At 36.7% G+C, this 19991-nt stretch overlaps 1 protein-coding gene across 4 annotated transcripts in view; it reads right to left on the bottom strand.

Annotated features, from left to right (window-relative positions):
* Positions 1-2711: 2711 nt before the first annotated feature.
* The window catches only part of LOC132300745 (uncharacterized), a 30455-nt gene continuing 13175 nt past the window's right edge, over positions 2712-19991 (bottom strand). For 2 of the 4 annotated variants that reach the window (XM_059797963.1, XM_059797961.1), the window contains 7 exons: positions 18802-18879; positions 13070-13155; positions 11000-11073; positions 10590-10635; positions 8431-8540; positions 7817-7991; positions 2712-3103 (listed from right to left, as the gene is read on the bottom strand). In XM_059797963.1, coding sequence (XP_059653946.1) covers positions 2900-3103; positions 7817-7991; positions 8431-8540; positions 10590-10635; positions 11000-11073; positions 13070-13155; positions 18802-18879 — 773 coding nt within the window. In that variant the 3' untranslated portion in view covers positions 2712-2899. Of the gene's footprint in view, positions 3104-3290; positions 3418-7816; positions 7992-8430; positions 8541-10589; positions 10636-10999; positions 11074-13069; positions 13156-18801; positions 18880-19991 lie in introns of all 4 variants that reach the window. The other 2 variants (XR_009480552.1, XM_059797962.1) reach the window with 2 other exon arrangements.

Genomic DNA, 19991 nt, shown 5'->3' with positions numbered 1-19991 from the left:
GTTTTGCTATGAAACTGGTAGTTACAGTAGTGTTGTATGCTTGTTCAACTTAGACTAAGCATGTTTGTGGATGCATTGTGGTTCTGTGGTTCACGTTTTTCCTTACCACTGCTAGTATAAATTATTGGAAGGATGGGTCTAGATGATAGCTATCTTAACTTCTGTAATAGCAACTGTTGGAACTTAAATACTAGGAGGATTTGAGTTTAACACTAGATCGGTTTTGTGGAACACTATAATTTGAGCATGTCTGCATACATACTGTGAATATTGTTTTGATGCTTACATTATCACAGTTAGTATCAACTGTGGAGGTTAGGATTTTGTGATACATACTCTACATATCTGTATGTCATTTGTAAGGTGTTAAATGGAAGTTTTAATTAATTCTGTCTTTATATCAGACTAAAGGGAACAACTTAAATTGGGCATGTATATGTTGTTGTTGTGACCCTGTTTATCAATGCTTATTTTATCACTGCTAACATTGAATGTTGGATGTTGGAATTTAGTCGATATATACTTAATTTATTGGTATTATTGACTACTGGAGGATTGGAAAATAGGCACCGGTATGGGACGGTGGCATACTAAGGATGGGTTTGGTTTTTAAAACAATACCATTACCCACCTACTTGGAATAAGGATGGGATTAACTAAAAGTTAAGTCCCGTGGATTTGTATTGTCATGGCAACTACTTGTTGAGCGGCAATACTAGGGATTTTGGATGGATTTTATATATGTACTGTTATGGTGCCTCGGTATGAGCTTGAGCCTCAGGACCGATGGCTAGGGAGCGTATATGCATCGGGAGGTGTAGCTGGCTACGATGGTTGGAGGTGTACCTTGTTTAGGTATAGGTACATATGCCCACTTCGTGTGCGTTTTAGCATGTTACCTCTATTCAGGTTGAGACCGGCCTGTAGTCCAGTGAGAGTCCTTTAGTGTGACTATATATATATTTACGGACTATTAGCTATTGTTGAATTGTTTAGGATGTACATGCGTATCGGGCCTCTGTTTGGATTGTAGTAGTATAGAACTTGCGCGTGGGCCTGACCCACTTCTATTTTTCAGGTACACGACAGTTCCAGGCTTAGACGTGTTCGTGCTGAGCAGAGGTCTCTATTCACTCTTCCGACGATGTAGGGCTCTCTCCATAGTTTTATTTCTGGACGTTTATTACAGTTGTTCTATCTTCCGTTTGGATGTTTAATAGGGGTCCACTAGAGATGGATTCCCAAGTTGTAAACTGATGGAGTTTTGGAGTTTGGGTTTGATGGATTTTAATAATTATAATATTTTGCGGATTCTATTTTTAGTTCCTTCCAGCTTTAATTTCATTTCTTAATTTATTTTGTATTCCGTGTTCATTATAAAATATTAATTGTTTGATATTCTCTCGGGTTTGGGCCTGGGCCTGATCAACCCGTGTCTCAGATCTGAGGGGTATCTCAGTATAAAACCTGCTAGAGATCCATTTACCAGAACAGAGTATCTGGTCGAAGAAAGAAGGGCTGTAATCCATTTCGCCCATGTTTCCGAAAAACCATAAGCTGTCAACACTTTCAATAGAAACTCCCAAGACACAGTCGAATGCCTTCTTGATATCTACTTTCATAGCCGTGATAGGATGTCTAGAAGGCCAATCTTGAAGCCAAAATTTTTGTAATCACTTTGTACAACAAATTACAGAGAGCTATAGGTCTAAATTCTTCAACTTTAGAAGCATTTCCAGTCTTGGGAATGAGAGTTAGAAATGAACTACTCACCCCCACTGGAAGGGAAAAGGTTGTGAAGAAATGTTGGACAGCATCAAAAACATCTTTATCTACCATGTGCCAAAAAGTTTGAAAGAACCTTGCTGGATAACCATCCGGACCTGGCGCTTATCCGGATGAAATTGCATAACCACTGATTTAACTTCTTCATATGTCACTGTACTTGGCAAGGATGTTTGGGGGTGTCTAACAGCTTCCCATGCATAACCAAACTTTGGAATTCATTAATTTGGTTCACATAAGACCATATAAAAGTCAAAACACATTAGGGCCCACATTTTGATCTTGTATGTTTTAAAACACTTCACATCATTTTAATGACCTAACATACCATAACTCAATGTTGGGTGACAACTCTACACACATCGGCTCTTTTTTTCATAGCAAACTATTTTAGAAAGTAGCCACCCCTTAACAATTCTCAACCTCGAAATAACTGGGTGCTCCACCTCCACTAATTATTTAATTAGTTAAACCCCCAAGTGAAATAACTTATTTCACGCTTAGAAAGTAATTCTCACTAAAATGACCATACTAAAATTCTCAATACTTCAAAACATTAATTGTATCTTCTCATTAGGTTTATTCCAATTGAGATTTAAGTAAATCTTAACCTATGTTAATGATTAATTAACTTTATTAAAAATTAGGAATATTACAACCAAGCATGTAATGGAGTAAAATTGTGTAAATTCAATTCCAAGTCCATATTTTAGTTAAAGATATTTTACTATTAGATACATATATGAAACTGAAATTAAGTCGGATCTTAGCGGCATAATTAATATTTGAACCAAAAAATCCCTGAATAATTCAAATAAATATTAATATGGTAAAATGAATCTCGGATTGAATCACATATTTGAGTCAAAATTCAATCTATTAAATGGCTTACCTATACTCGAAACTAACCTACACCAAAAAAGTCATTCCGAAGAAATTTCATATCAAACATTTTATTTATTTTAGATTAAAATTACAACTCAAATCTAAATGAAATTTTGAATTCTCTCACAACTTAATTGGTTTTATCATCAAAAGGACAACTTAAATGTCCTCTAGTGTATATATATTATAGGCATAAATTGTTTCTCATATTTGAAGTTAACCTTGTACTTTAACTGTTTCTCTCATTTGTAAGTGAAACTTTATTTTCAACAGTGTACAACACAGCAAAGCCAGCCACGGCCAAAGCAGCAAGCAGTATAGCTGTCCTAACCTTCTGATCTTTGAAAATGAACCCAGCACTCAGGTAAGCCCACAGCCATTGGGATAAGAAATGGAGCCCACAAGTCATCTGGAACTTCTGAATAGAAAATTCCTACACAGCAATACAAGAAAGCTCCAAAGTCAGCAACACAAAATGATTGACAACCAAAATACAAGCATTTGTTGCTCTCAAAAGAAGTTAAACTGTTGGTGTAGATGTAGTAATATTGATTCAATTGATTTGCAAGGGTAAATCTACAAACTATTTGGGAGGGGGGTTGCAAGAGAAGTGGTCCAACCTAAAAGGATAATGTGCATGCTATGTAGGCTATAGAGAGCTGCTTTCCTCGCTTTGGCTCATATTTTACCAACCACCTTGCCCGAAAAATCAGCACAACTGCTATTGAAATTTTCTAGGGAGAAGCCCTGCACAATCCCGAGAGGAATTTTTGGAGTTTTACTTAAATATGAAATGAACCAATAATATTTATGAACCGTATTGTTTAGGACTACGAGGGTGTAGTTGCTTACAAAAAACTTCTTTTCATACAAGTACAAATTCATGGATCACCGAAAACGAATCACCTTAACAAAAAAAATTGTTTATTTGACCACATATCTATTACTTGAATTGCTAAGGAACATGGGGAGGGTGTATTTGAGTACAAAAAAGAGCTTCATATTACAACTACAACTACAAATTAATGGATCACCAACAAAAAAGAAAAACCACCTCAACAGAAAAGGGCCAAGTTATGATCCGACTGCCAAAAGATTAAGGTGGAGAAACATAATCAATTTCTGATTCATAAATGCTGGTCCTTCACACATGCACTTGAGACATTTAAAAACCAATTGCAAATTTTGAAATAATATATATCACTAGTTAGCAGCTCAGCTCAGATTGCTTAGCAGGTCATAAAGAGTTATTTCCCAGGTTAATCAACGAAAGCTGCCTAAGTTATAGATTGGGTTGTTTGATATGCCAGGCTTGAACAGTGTCTAACTAGCTTATTGTGGCTTCTATTTTTGGGACTCATATTCTCTACAATTCTATTAAAGTGGTTCCCTCGTCATCACCATCATCATCCTTCCTTAATCCCATATGAATGGGGTCAGCCACATGAAGTCTCTCTCTTCAATCTTTTCTATTACATGCTATTTCACCTACTATATTTAACTTTTTAAAGTAATTTTTAATAACCTCATCCCATGTTATTTTTGGTAGCCCTCTACCCCTTTAACCTTCTATTACAACTAATCTTCCACGTTTGACCGGTGCATCTCTAGGTCTCCGATGTATGTGTCTAAACCATCTAAGTCTACTCTATCTAATTTCCTCACCAATGGGTGCTACACCTAATTTTTCTCACTCTTCCATTGGTGAACCAATCTCTTCTAGTCACACTACTCATCCATCTTAACATTCTCATTTCCACTACATGAAGGTGTTATTCTTGTTTCTTTTTCATGGCTCAATACTCCGTTCCATACAACATAGTTGGTCTAATAACGGTCCTATAAAAGTTATTCTTTTATCACATAAAATCCCACTAGGTTGTCTCCATTTTGCCCAACCGACTCCAATCCTACTAGTAATATCCCTATCTATCACATAAATTACCCACATGTTATGCTATGTGTGTTTCTTGGTTATGGTGAAGGCCAAAAGGGGTATCGATGCTATGATCCTCTTGCCCAAAAAGTTGTATGTGTCTCATCAAATTGTTGTTTCTTGAACATATCCCTTTCTTGACTATTCTCCCTAGTCCAACCACTTTGAGTTAGTTTGATCTTCTCTACATTGATCCCTTTCTTGATGGCATTTCTAGTATGCCTTCTGTTAGTGGCATAACTCTTTATAATGATGTGGGTCCCACTCCTCATTATCCTCAGCGTGTTGTAAGTCTCCTGATCATTTTGGTTTTCTAATTCTTGTTATTCTAATACCTTTTGTTCTTTCTTGGCCTCTCTTTATTCTCTCTCTTAGCCCACCTCCTATAAGGTGGCTATTTGTATCCTCTTTGGCCACAAGCAATGGATGAAGAGCCTTTCTGCTTTGCATAAGAGTCTAAGACCGACACATGGGATTTGGTGCCTTTAACTCCCATAAGCATGTAGTTGGATGTAGGTGGGTCTATAAAAATCAAGACGACCTCTGACAACTCTATAGAACGATATAAACTTCTCTAGTTGCAAGGGGGTTTACCCAGGAATGTGGTGACTATGAGAATACTTTTGGTCCTACAGCCAAAATGATGACTGTTTGCATATTGATTGCTATTGCAGTTGTCCAGCAGTGGGGCTTGTTACAACTAGATGTCAAAAATGCCAAGGACTTAACTGAAGAAGTTTATATGACACCTCCTCCTGGTCTTTCTCACAATCCTGGACAGGTGTGCATACTTAGAAAGGCATTGTATTGCCTCAAACAAGCTCCTAGGGCTTGGATTGGTTTTAAAAGTTCTCTACGGTAATCTGTGCATTGGGTTATTGTCCCGGTGATCATAATTCTGCTCTCTTTATTCGTTCTACCTCTGTTGGCCATATTATTCTTTTTTTTATTTATGTTGATGATATGATTTTGACTGGTGATGGTAGTGTTGGCATTGATCTTTTGAAATCCCAATTGCATCAACAATTTGAGATGAAGGATCTTGGTCCTCTTCGCTATTTTCTTGGTACTGAAGTAGCTCATTCTCCCAAAGGTTATCTTCTCTCTCAGTCCAAGTATGCAGCAGATGTAATTCATAGAGATCATGTCACTGATACTCAAACACTTGAGACTCCTATAGAGCTTAATGTTCTCTATACTTTTACTGATGGTGTCCCTTTGGATGATCCTAGTTTATATTGAGTTATACTTGGCCTTTTAGTGTATCTTACTGTCACTTCGCTTGATCTTTCCTATGTTGTTCACATTGTCATCCAGTTTGTATCATCTCCTACTTATGTTCATTGGGTTGTAGTTCTTCGTATTTTGCTATATTCGGGGTACTTTGCACCAAGCCTTTTCTAATGCGAGCTAGGGATTCTACAAACCGTAAATCTATCACTGGTTTCTGTATTTTTCAAGGCAATTCTCTAAGTTCTTGGACAAGCAAGAAACAAACAGTTGCTACTAGCTCTACTGATGAAGCTGAGGATTGTGTTGTGGTAGCTACTATAGCGAAGGTAGTTTGGCTATGATGGTTGCTTGCTGATTTGGGTGTTTGTCTGCTCCAACGCCTATGTATTTTGATAAAAAGAGTGCTATTCAGATTGCACACAATTCTGGTTTTCATGACCGAACAAAGCACATCGAGATTGATTGTCATTTTGTGATCCATCACATTGAGCTTGACCATTTCTCTACCACTTGGAAGTTAGTTAGTTTAATGTATTAGTATTTTTCTTATTTCTTAAGGGTAGTCTTGTCTTTTCTTCTTTTTTAGTTAGGACTCTTTTTAATATATACAATGTAATACAAAATACAATATACGATTTTCCCTTTTCTCTTTCATTATCACTTTATTTTCAGTTAGATCTTTGAATAAGGTATATAGGATTTTTTTTCTTTCTTTCTTCCCTCCCTTCTCTTCTTCCTTTTTGTTCTATTATTTGTGTCCTGATGTAGGACAGGAGCAGCCTCGAATAGTTAAAATAAACAAGTGTTATTATCTATCAAAAAAAATAAAAATAAATAAATAAGTGTTATTGCCTGAAAATTCAAATAAACAGAGCTATGGTTCAAGATGTGTTAGCATAGAAGGAGGATTGAAATCACACAAAAGGGTTTAGGTATCACTTGAAGGCCTCACACCCTCATATCTTGTGAATCACTCACCAACATTTTATTTCATTCATTTATTGAGTCACCAAGTTTACATCCTACACTTTTTATAGCATTCTGGAGTGCAACTCATGCCCCTTGGATTACTGCATAATTAAGGTAATCAATGCTTGACTCTATAGCATAATAAAAGTAATCACTCCATATATTTTTTATTCAATATTTGACTCTTGGATTACCCCATAATTGAGGTAATTAGTACTTGACTCTAGGATTACCCCATAATTGAGGTAATCAATACTTGACTCTGGCATAATAATAATGCAATTTGACCATAATTAATGCAATTTACCATAACAGTGCAATTTGACCAAACCCCCCAATTACTCAAGACTCCAAGTGGACCCCACATCATCTAGCATATGCCAAATAAAGGCTTTAGCCTTAGATCCGTCCTTCCCTCGCATTGTATTCACTTTTAAAGGCTGCTACCACTTATCTCTATCATATCCTCAACCATGTCCCATAACTGTGTTTGTGTCATGTCAACCCAGGTACTTGGGGATAAACCAATGAGACTGGCAACCCAGCTTTGGAATTCTTGCAAAGTTGAGCTGATGAAAAGTGAGGATCAAAGGATGGGCAATTTGACAGAGGTTGGATTGGAGGGGTGTCTGAGGAAGTCATGCAACTTAAGGGTTTTAATTAGTTATCAACCAATGGTTGTATTTTCCAATTATACTATCAAGCAAAATGTTGTTGCCTGTTTGGCCTCATAAAAAGGTATCAACGTGACTTCAGAAAGGTGCAACACCAACAGATTCCTTCATTAATAGGACAGTAAAGATAATAAAAACAATATTTGGATGCAAACGCATTGGATTCAACAAATGTAATATATTAAGACATCAGAACCAGCAATAACTCAGTTACATATACATGCTTGTAGTTATGATATGATAACATGCCAGTGAGCCAGTCAATGAAATATAGCATGGGGACAGGTGAATATTTTTTTTTTATATAAATAGCATGGGGACAGGTTAATTTGACCTTTGGTAACTTCTTTTCTTGGGCCAGATGATCCACATGAAGCCTCACATTTGATGCAGCAGGAATCCAGAAACTTCGGTCAACATCACTGTACGTATGTGCAACAATGTCAAACAATGTTTTTGCTCCATTTTCGATGGCCTTCAAAATGGAAGATTCTCTACCTCTGCGGTTTCTGGAAACAAAACGAAGTTTTTTATTACTCAATCCTTATAATGTGTATTAGCCAACTATTGTTACAAGAACTGAGACAATGAAGAGATGAAAGTAAAGCCCAATAAAGAACAAGTGGGATTGAAAGTAAAAATTATGTGCCTCACAAATATTAAACAACATAGAGGTGCTTATATTTATTAGCTTAACAATCTAATTACTAACTGAACCCCATAATTAAACTCTTTCTTGGCATAGAATAAGTTATGATAACCAGGAGATTGCAGTAATAAATAAAAAACAAATGAAGGAAACGAAAAAGGTCCGGAAAAATCTTCAAAAGTGTATTTCCCTAAGCTTGTATAATCAGCAAATTCCCTACAGATTATTTAGTTAAATCTAGATTCCATATACTTAATGCGAAAGCTAGTAATGAGAAGGAATGTGAGGAGATCTAATACTTGAGATATCCACAAAGCATGTGCTTTGGCCACAGGTTAACTCTCCCATGCATGGGAATCAAGGCATGCGGGGAAAGCTCCATAAATTTGTAAGTTGTTTGGAAGTATTCCTGCAAGAAAGCATTAAATTTTAGAGACTGAAATTGGCAGAAACATAATTATTTTATCTTATTTTTTGTTGTACAGTTGTACTACTATTCTTTTACAGAGGTTATCTATATTAGTGAAACTTATTGAAAAAACTTATTGTACTTGTATAGTTGCTTTCACTACTCAACTAAGCGCGTGGCCCACCTACCCCACTACCCACATATGCAAAGAGTGAGGTTGAGTTGGACTCCACTGGGGTTAATTTGTTTAGGAAAATCAGAAAATGAAAATAAAAGGCAGATCCAATCTAACAAAGATTATGGTGATCCCATCAATAATATGGCTTCAAACTTCAAATATTCAATAATCTCAATAGTTGGCACTATGTATGATAGTATTTAAAAAAAATTGGAAAAAGAAACAGTATTCACAACATGACTAAATTTAAAAACTCTGATTCTAAGTATAACAAAGATGAAGCACAAAAATAATAACGGAAAAGTGTATAAGGTGCAACATAGTGACAAGCTCCAACAAGTCAATTAAATGAAACTACTCTATTTATGATATAGGAAAAGGTTTAAAAACAAATCCAGCCACTTTGGACCCCCTACACATTGAAAAGAGAAGAATTCTGCAATGCATGATGAATGAATCACTCAAAACATTCTGTGAATGGTTATCATTGACCAAAACGACTAGTTATAATTTTACTTTATTAGAAGTGTGTTATAACTGTTATCTTCATTTTTCTATAAAAGTGCCTTTTTTTTTTTTTTTGATAAGTAAAAAAATGTATTAGACAAAGTTCAAGAGGGTTTTGCATCCCACAAACAACACAAAGGCCGAAGCCAAAAAGGAGTCCTACAGACCCAAGGAACCCAAAAAGACAACCATCTCCTCTAATAAAGTTTTGTTCAACCTTAAATCTAAGTGGGAAACTAGTTAATCATCCTCTTTTGCTACAATTTTATAAATTATTATTATTATTTTATTTATTTTTTGCAAGTGTATTTCTACAATTTCACCATCATGTTGCATCGATGGAATCAATACCTCACAAAGTTATAAACCATAAAAGCGCTTCATGTAATGAAACATATGTCAGATCTACTTATTGATTGCTGCTTGTTCCATGTTCAGCCTCATTAATTTGCCTCAATTTTCATTCATATACACCCTTTGGCTAGGGAATCCAACCAATCAATTGCATATTCAATAGAACTTCTATTTAGACATGTCATGTATCTGTTGAAGGAACTTTTTTATCAAATAATGTGCTTTTTGCTAGCCACTCACTAGCTGTACTAACATACTGATCTCTCTTCTAAATGTGTCCAACAACCAAACAGACCCTTTTAAATGAGAATATAACTCTATATAGTTCAATATTAGGGTTAATTAAGAATTTAACTTGTCTTCACCGAGTGACTAACCATAATACTTTGACGAACAGTTTAGCATGGAACAACTAAAAGAAATAGCCATCAAAGTTGTAACTTAACATGTTTCGATGAAGAATAAAGTGAAAAACCTTGTAAGTAAAATCAGGTTACACAAATGTTGTTTGGTTCAGGTTTTCATGGATCATTGTCTGTCTAATCGTTTTAAATGGAAAACAACCTCATACAAAACAAATACACATATGTGCACGCGCGAACAACTCTTTTATACTGTAAAAGATTTTATGAATTTGATTTCTTGTGCCCAAACAAAAACAAGAAGTAGGTACTGCCAGTTCAAAGTATATGATAACTACCACTTTTCCCATTATCAATCAAACAACAAGAAGGATGAACACAATTCAAAATATATGATAACTACCACTTTTCCTGTTATCAACCAAACAACAAAATGAAGAACAAACATTCCCAAAACATCTTAATAAGAGTAGCAATTTCTTCAATAGTTCTTAATAATCAAGCAATGAATGAAGCTCGCTTAACAAAATGAATAGCAGTACTTAGACAGGATAATAGCATAATGAAACAACACTGTTCGATTTAAGCAATAATTGGTTCATACTGACATTCAGTAAATGGGAAAATAATGCATTGGAAAACACTTACAGTCATATTCCCACCAGAAGTTATATCCAAGATGGCACTTCCTTGACTGAAACAACCAATAGATAAATTAAACATATTACTTTATAGGTTATGAATTGCATGATGAGAATAATGGCTTAAAAATAAGAAACAGTTTACAAGGTGAGAACATATCTTTTAAATCAAATATAATGTAAAATTCTATACAATCACTATGAGAAATTATGTAATACAAAATAAGAGAAAACTCATTGAGTCATGTGCCAATTCATAATTTTGCATTACACAAGAATGGGTGCTAATGGATCATACATCCAACAAAATTGATAAAACCTAAACCTAAATAAATAGCACAACCTTTGTATAGTAACGTAGACAAGGAATGACTAATTCATATCAAATACAAAGTTTCTTTTTCTAAAGAATCTTACCCAACACAGTGATCACCTACAATTAACGAGTGGGTATTGACATGAAGCAATGCCACATGGCCATCTGTATGACCCTGAATTAGGAAGATTATCTTGTCAACAGTTAAGCATGAAGTAGAATGTTATCTTATAAGAGAGAAGATGTATGTATATATATTAACATGAAGATGCGTGACAGATATCCCAAAGTTAATAAATATATATATCCCAAAGTTAAATAAACATACTTTTATTATAAATAAACAAAAGAAAAGGAAAAAAAAAAAAAAAAAGGGAAAATAAGAAAGAACTGTTCAATTGCTGAGGACTATAGGGATCATTTGTTTCTTACTTGTCCTAGGGCGACGGCTGTTTGGAACTGGTTGATGTTTTGTTGAATTGGAATATACCTCAGCTCCTATCCTTTTACTCAATGAAAAGATTGGTTTATTCACAAATTCTCTTCTAGGAGTATACGTTCAAGAGTTTTACGAATGATGTTACCAACTGTTTTATGGCATGTTTGGCACAAAAGAAATTAAAGGCTTCATCTAAACATAATGAGGGATTCTATTGGCCTTGCTAGTATCATTTGGTGGGTAGTCATTGATGTTTCTGGGCATAATATAGAGGATATCATTTTGTTATCTTAGTTTTTAAGTTGTTCTTTTTTATGCTTAGGTCCTTCACGACCTTCTTTCTGTGGTGGGGAATGCCTCTACTTATTGTCCTTGTACGTTATGTGCTAATGATTAGATATGAAAAGAGTCAAACTCTGCCATGCTGACTGATTAATTTACATATTAAAACAACTTGACTAGTATTTCAGGCTAAATAACAACGCAACTCTCTTGACTGGGATGGCCAATTACAGCAGGCTGGCCAGATGCCTACCTTTCAGCCTGGTTTAATCTTAACTTTATAGTGAATGAGATTTTAATCTATCATCACTGCTGGCACTTTACACAAGCAAAAACAATTTAGAAGCTTCTTACCTCTTCTAATGGTCAATAATCAAAGGCTAGTATGGTGTCCATACCTTTGTTACGTGGACTCAAGTACATGTGTCGGGTACGAGTATGTATCCAAGCGTCGTCAGATGTGTCAAATTCGAGAACAACAGGACATAGGGACACTGCCAAATATTCATATTATATAATAATTTTATTCTATTTTCTTGGAAAAAATAATATCTTTATATAACATAGTGTCCAATATAGGCATTTCACTCATTTTAAAATAATAAAAAAATGAAATTGGATTATATGATATACTTTTTAGGTGCATATCCAATCAAAAGTGAAGGACACATCCCATACCCATGTCCGTGTAATGTGTGTCCGACATGGGTACTTCACCTACTTTGAAGAATCCATGCAACATAGGTCCATGCAAGGAATGCCACCTTTGAAAGACTATTGGTTCTCCAAATGCATTTCAACAGGCACGGGCCACATGCTTTCTGACTACACCTTATAATATGCCTTCTCTTCAAATCTAATGCCCCTTGAAATTCACCACTGACTACATCCTCTCCATTAACCAAAAATACCCTCTCAATACAGCAAACCAAGCATATCCACCATCTCATCTCTCAATCACAGACGACCCACTGGAACATTGACGATTTGACATCCCACACCACCGCATTCTCCTAATTCTTATGATAATCAGTCACCATATCCTCCTTATCCACAGGACCACATCCAGCCACCAGTCTATTACTACAGGCTTCCAATTTCTCTCTCTTTTTTTTTTTTTTTTTTTGTCCCCACATTCTATCAAGTCCTTTTATACGATAGAATCCCCATGTTGAAATGGAAATGGCATATGGCATTCACTGAAAGCAGATCAACTTTGTGTGTATCAAGGCCTTCTATGAATTCTATTGATACATCTTTTTCCCTGATACAAAGCAATGGTGATGGTTGTGCTTCCTTTGAAACGTCTAACTATACCTATTTTGAGTTGACTACTTGATCCTGAAGTGCAGCTCTGTTCTTTACCATTGCATATATACTGAATGAACCATGATAGAAGTGAATGAAACCTACAGCTTTTCAAAGAAACAATCTTGTAAATGAAAATTACCGGAGCAAAAATGACTCTTAACCTCTGATCACCAATGCATATCTCTTCATCTCCTGAAACTGAGGTATACCCAAGAGACCAATCATCTGAATCATATAATAAGATCAGTAGGCAACCTGAACTTAATAAAATCAATAAAAGTTTATATGAAGACCTACACATACTTAACCAAGCATGTATTGTCAATTTGGAAGGTAAAATACTGAGCCATTCTCTAAATACATTAAGATTCTTCATCAAATATGTTCACAAAAGTTCACTGAAAGCATATGGTGTCATATAAATTGAGGGTTTTAAAGTACATTAGCTCGCCATGGAAAGACTGAAGAGGACCACATGCTTAAATAAAATCCAAAATAAACACCTTTCATATGAATCAAATACATACATACATACATATATATATATATATATATATATATATATATATATATATGTATATATATATATATATATATATCTTACAACAGACCAAGCTCCACATGGACATACTGGATCTGGAAAAATTTACCAGCTAGCCGCATCAATGGACTGCTATACAAACCAAAAACTATCTGCCCTGGACTCCCAGGGGGCTTGAAATAACATAGCAGAATAATAAACTCTCCATATACAAGCATCATGTGATAAATTCTATGCGCTTGCAACTGAACATATTTCCTTTGTTACATGGACTCGAGTACATATGTCGGGCGTGAATAGATTTCTAACCATTGACTTATTACATTACCATAACCAAGGACATGGTACACCGGTCAAATATTAATATTTATAATATTATTATTCTGTTTACAAGAATAAAACAGATTACTATGTAAGAGAGGGTGTTCAACTTGGAGGAGTTCATGTAATGGAGACCTAACAATGTTTACATTTTGTAGAAATTGTGGTGGTTCATCACTTTCTATATACCCCCACAGAATGATAGAGGGAGATTACCTCCGGAATAAGCAACCTTCTTTGGTCATGCTTTTATTGATTAGACACACTATACTTGCGCAATTCTTACATGACGCAACAACTCCCCAGTTTTTCTTTTTTTTTTGGTGATAAATAAGGTTGTATTAGAAAGTGTTCAAAAGGGGAAGCATCCCATGAAAACTACACAAGGCCAATTAGGGCCCTTACACTCTCAAAGAGTCAAAAAATCAACTATCTCCCCCATGGATTTACAATTTCTCCCAAGAACCCAACTAAAAAGAGAACAAACCCATGGCATTACCCTCCAAAAGACACGGGCTTGGGCACCCAATGTACAACGTCTCCAAGCCTCGATCAAACCTAGGCATAACCCACTGGACCCTGAAAAAACCCAACAATAAGCTCCAACAATCCCAGGCCACTGGGTAATGCAACAGGTCAAGTTAACTGTCTCCTCATCTCTCTTGCAGATACAACAACCACCTATCTTCTCCTTCTCAGGTTATACAGAGTCGGAATCCTCCCGGGACTGTCCTCCACACAAAAAAAGCCACCTTAGAGTGCAAAACAGCCATCCATGAGAAGGCAGTCCCCGGAGCATCTGTAAGGCACACCTATAGAGACAGCAATCATCAAAGCACCCCTGAGGAGAGGGAACCCATATCCGGGAATCCAGTCCACCACCCACGACCTCCTGAAGATATAGCAACTCCAAGAACCCAATGGCGTCATCCAACACAAAATCCTGAAAATGCCTTGAAAATCAATCCCAAGTTGTCCTCCCACTATCAAGCTAGTAACTGTCGGCCATCAAGGCATGTCTATACAAGGCAATCCTGAAAAGTCAGATATGTGCAAGCCAAAGAACGGTCACCACACCAAATGTCCTTCCAGAAATGGATTCCCCTCCCGTCCCTAACTCTGAATCTGATGTGTTTAGAGAGATCATCCCACATGTTCTGAATGAACTTCCAAACACCAACACCACCTGGGATCCTCACCTCAAAAGAGCCCAACCTCCTCTCTCCTCTCCAAATCTGCAAGCAATCAGCCTCCTCCACAGTTTGTGCCTCTCCACACCAAATATCCACAACCACTACTAACCCATAGGGGCCTTGTTGAAGGGCCCCATACACCTGATCCCAATGCTTCCCAACTGGATCAGTCTACAAACCTGCTCCCAGCAAACCAACCTTGAATTTCTCCCCCACACCACCCCAAAGGAAATTATGCTGAAGCTTCTCAATCCTCATAGCCACCAACAGAAGAGGGAATATGAAAAAGAGAGGAAATAAATAGGAAGGCTCAACAACGTGCTCTTCCTCAAGGTGACCCTCCCACCTTTCGACAGATACTACTTCTTCCACCTCGCCAGCCTCCTCTCAAACCTCTCCACCACAAGGTCCTAGCCACCCACTCTCCTCGAAGGCGTCCCAAAGGCAGCCCCCCATATGAAATGGGGAAAGAACCAGCACTACACCCAAGAATGTTTGCAAGGGAGAAAATATCAGGGATCTCCACAGCCGGGACCATCACGCTATTCCATATATTCACTTTTAAGCCAAAGACTGCTTGAAACCAAATCAAAACACATCTCAACTCTCTGCAGCATCACAGAAAATTGTAGTATCATCAGCAAACAAGAAGTAGGATATCTCCAACTAGAATAGTCCCTGCCCACCCTAAAGCCTCTGATAAAACCCAAGTCAACTGGCCTCCCCATCAACCGAGATCCTCCATCACAATGATGAACAAAAACGGAGAAAGAGGATCCCCCTGCCTCAAACCCTGTGAGCTGCTGAAGAAAACAGTCCAGGAACCGTTCAGCAAGACTGAGAATCTAACCATGGAAATGCAAAACTCCATCCACCATTTCCACCTCTCCCCGAACCCTATCCTCTCCATCAAATAAAGCAAGAAAGTCAAGCTCACATGATCATAAGCCCTCTCAATATCGAGCATACATAAGACCCCTGGGATCTGGAATCAACACATTCTCCTGCAATAAGGACTCAGTCCAAAATTTGGCGGCCTCCAACAAAGGCATTTTGCAAATCCAAAATGAACCCATCCATGACCTCCCTCAATCTCAAGGCTAGGACCTTAGCTGTAAGTGTTAGCAGATATGATAGCCACGATTTATGGAATGACTTACCATATTAGTAGAAATTTGATTATGCTATAGAATATGCCATAGATTATGCTTTAGAATATGCTTTGATTTGATTTATATTTGATTTGATTTCCTTTCTTGTAATATGAGGATTGAGGATGTGCTCTTTTTATCTATAAATACTAGACTTGTGAATGAGTGATTAATCTCATTCTAGCCTTTATACAATTCTCTTCTTTCTCTTCTTCTTATATTTCAATTTGGTATCAAAGCCAGAGTGGTCCAATTGTAATGAGGGTATTGCGAGTTTGGCACCACCCATTCGGGAATGGTCCAAGGAGACATAGCCCATCTGATAGGTGTCGGGTAGGCAGAGTGGTCCGACCTCAATAAGGGCATTACGAGGTTGGCACCATCTATTTAGAAATGGTCTGAGGAGACATGGTTGTTTCTTTTTATTGTATGAGGAGAAATTATTGATTTTCTCGTCTACATATGTATGAAGGGGAATGGTCTGAGGAGACATTGTTGATTCTTTCATCTACAGGTTTTAAACATGTGTATGAAGGAAAATGGTCTGAGGAGACATTGTTGGCTATTTACGCTCTGAGGAGACATTGTTAATTGTTTATGGTCAAAGGAGATATTTTTTATTTGTTGACCGGCACTTCATCTGAGAGAAAATCATCGGTAGTCAAATTTGCATCAAGACCTATTAGTTTGGTGGGAAGCATTTACAAACTTATAGTAAAAATATAAAAAGAAGAGAAAGAAGAGAATTGTGTATAGGTTAGAATGAGATTAATCACTCATTCACATCTCTAGAATTTATAGATAAAAAGAACACATCCTCGTATTACAAGAAAGGAAATTTAATCAAATCAAAATCAAATCAAAGCATATTCTAAAGCATATTCTATGGCGTATTCTATAGCATAATCAAATCTCTACTAATATGGTAAGTCATTCCATAAATCGTGGCTATCATATTTGCTAACACTCCCCCTCAAGTTGGTGCGTGAAAATCTGAAACGCCCATCTTCAACCGCGCCCCCTTTCTTGGGGATGAGAGCAATAAAAGAGGCTTTCAAACATTTCTCAAACCAACCCTGAGGATGAAATGCATTGAAAGTGCCCATCACCTCAAAGATGCGTTGGGAAACTTAAATATCCATCTCGCACTTGTTCAGACATAGCATAAGCTGTGGCTATTACTAGCCAATTTATACATGATCCTCACACCCCTCATTTAGAGACTGTTTATCGCATTTTAAGATGTTTGAAGTCTGCTCCTGGCAAATGGTTTTGATTCTCTAATCATGAACATTTGAAACTAGAGAGGCTTAAACTGACTACCTCAGATTATTGCAAGAAATTTGGTTAACTGGAGGAGTAAAAAACACTCAGTAGTGGCTAGGTCCAATATTGAAGCAAAATACAGGATTAAAGCCCATTAAGTATGTGAACTTATGTGGATTCAAACCTTGGTAAGTGTTTTGGGTATTATGGATGATGGACCTATTAGACAATATTGTGATAACAAAGCAGACAACAATTAGCATTACCATTGCGCATAGAGATTGTCGGACACTTTATTAGGATAAGTTAAGTAATGGAGTACTTATAAAAAATAAAAATACAAGTTAAGTAATGGAATGATTTGCATGCCCTTCGTGGAGTAAGAGGAACAGCTAGCTGATGCATTCACTAAGGGCCCGTTTGGTAATCACAGTTGCTTTGCGCTTTTGCTTTGACCCGAAGCATAAGTAATGTTTCTGCTTTTAGAGTGTGTTCAACACTATTTAGAAGCTTGTTTGGTAATGTAAATTTGTTACAAGATTTTTTGAAGCAAAAACATGAAGACATGTTTGGTAAAAAATGTCGCAAGTTTGAAAATTTGAATGATTAGTTAAAAATGTTATTTTAGAAATTTTATTTTATTTTATTTATTTTTTTGAACAGTGGGGAAACAAAAGCATCATTTTGATGCTTCCAATTTTGGCCTCAATTTTGGAAGCGCTTCGGTACTATTGAAAAGCACAGCAAATATTACCAAACATGCTTCGTGCTTTTGCTTCACTACAGTACACTAGCAAAAACAAAAAACACGAAGCAAAAGCACTAGCCAAATAGGCCCTAAGGGTTTGAGTAGCAATTCCTTTCATTTTATTGTAGCAAGAGCAAGAGAGTTATTAATTCACCAACTCGAGGGGGAGTGTTGGAATATGTGGAATACTCTTGTAACAAGAGTAATTAGCGGAAATTACCATGTGAGGTATTTGTTAATATAAATATGTGGATGTAGAAATGTAAGAAACATTTTACAACCCTTCTTTACAGCCTTTGTCATTCATTCTTCCTCTTCCTTTGTCAAACATTAATAATTTAAAAACTAAAACATAGTCAATATTGTATTTAAAGTTATTTTTAACATAAACAAAAAAAAAAAAGAAGCAAGATTGTGCTCAAAACTTGACATCTTATAGCAATCAGTCAAAAAATTATTAGATCTCAATCACCAGGCTACCAGTAGTAATCAATCAAACTTGCAATTTGAAAATGTGGGGTGCAAACCCTACCATGTATTTTAATTTTGAAATGTAGGTAATTATTTTCTTCTCACAACCCAAAGAAAAGAAAATGATAAAATCTCGAACATTATACACAGGAAGACAAATTAAATAAGGAAAATCATAACCTTTTTGAATGCGACGCATGGTATTTTCATGGGCTAAAAGAATAGCATCAGGATTGCTATTCTGGACAATTGAAAGACCTAAAACAGAATCAAAAAGAAAATCAAAGCCAATATCGCACCTATACAAGTGAAAAGGAACACAAACTTAAATCAAATGTCCCAAAAGAACTTCAAATGAATATATACAAGTAGAACGTATAGCTTGTAGATAATATTGTCTCTGCGAGGGAAGAGAAAAATGAAATATTTTAGCCTTTGATAAATATTTAACAACTTAAGCACATAGTTGCAATATAAAAAATATCTTCACAATCATGTGTTTTTGTGCACCAAGCAGTTCATAGAACCAAGGAAAACAATAACAAGAACACTTGAACATGTAGCAGCCCTCACCCTACCTGACACAATATTGTCCGGTTTTGGCTCCCCTGAACCAGACTTCCCAGAAGGTCACCCATCCTAGTACTACTCTAGCATAAGTACGCTTAATTGCGAAGTTCTGATGGGTTAACGACTATCACAGCTTTAAAATGTGTTGTGCCATAGAAGGGTGTTGAACCTACATATAACACTTCACCTTCACATTTCCCAGATGATGTGGGATTATGACACCCGTAACTTGTTAGTATTGTAGCTCGTCCAAAGTCTAGCACCCGCCCATAAAAGTCGTCACAATCAAGCCTAGCCCCCCCCCCCCCCCCCCCCCCCCATGGGGCCCAACGTCCTTGTTGGCCACACTTCCGGCCGGGTTTCGGCTCTGATACCATTTGTACCAACCTTTACCCTACCTGACACAATTTTGTCCCCTTTTGGCTCCCCCAGACCAAACTTTCCAAAAGGTCACCCATCCTAATATTACTCCAGCATAAGCACGCTTAACTGCGGAGTTCTAATGGGTTCACGATCATTATAGCTTTAAAACGCGTTGTGTCATAGAAGGATGTTGAACCTACATATAGCACTTCACCTTCACCTTCCCGAGATGATGCGGGATTATGACACCCGTAGCCTGCCAATGTGGTAGCTCTCCCAATGTCTTGCACCCGCTCATGGAGGTCGTCACAGGACAATAATAACATGACAATGAGGACCTCCTGTGATTCAAAGCAGGACATCGAAAATACCAATTCAGAGAACTGGAGAAGTGCAGAGAGAAAAGAAAAAACCAAAATATATAATTCAATTGGACC

The sequence above is a fragment of the Cornus florida genome, unplaced genomic scaffold, assembly GCF_030987335.1.
Source record: "Cornus florida cultivar Cherokee Brave unplaced genomic scaffold, ASM3098733v1 CherokeeBrave_3.0.0_Hap2_Chr03, whole genome shotgun sequence".
NCBI lineage: Eukaryota > Viridiplantae > Streptophyta > Magnoliopsida > Cornales > Cornaceae > Cornus > Cornus florida.
Note: the sequence above shows the minus strand (reverse complement) of the source record. Positions and strands in the feature narration are given on the sequence as shown.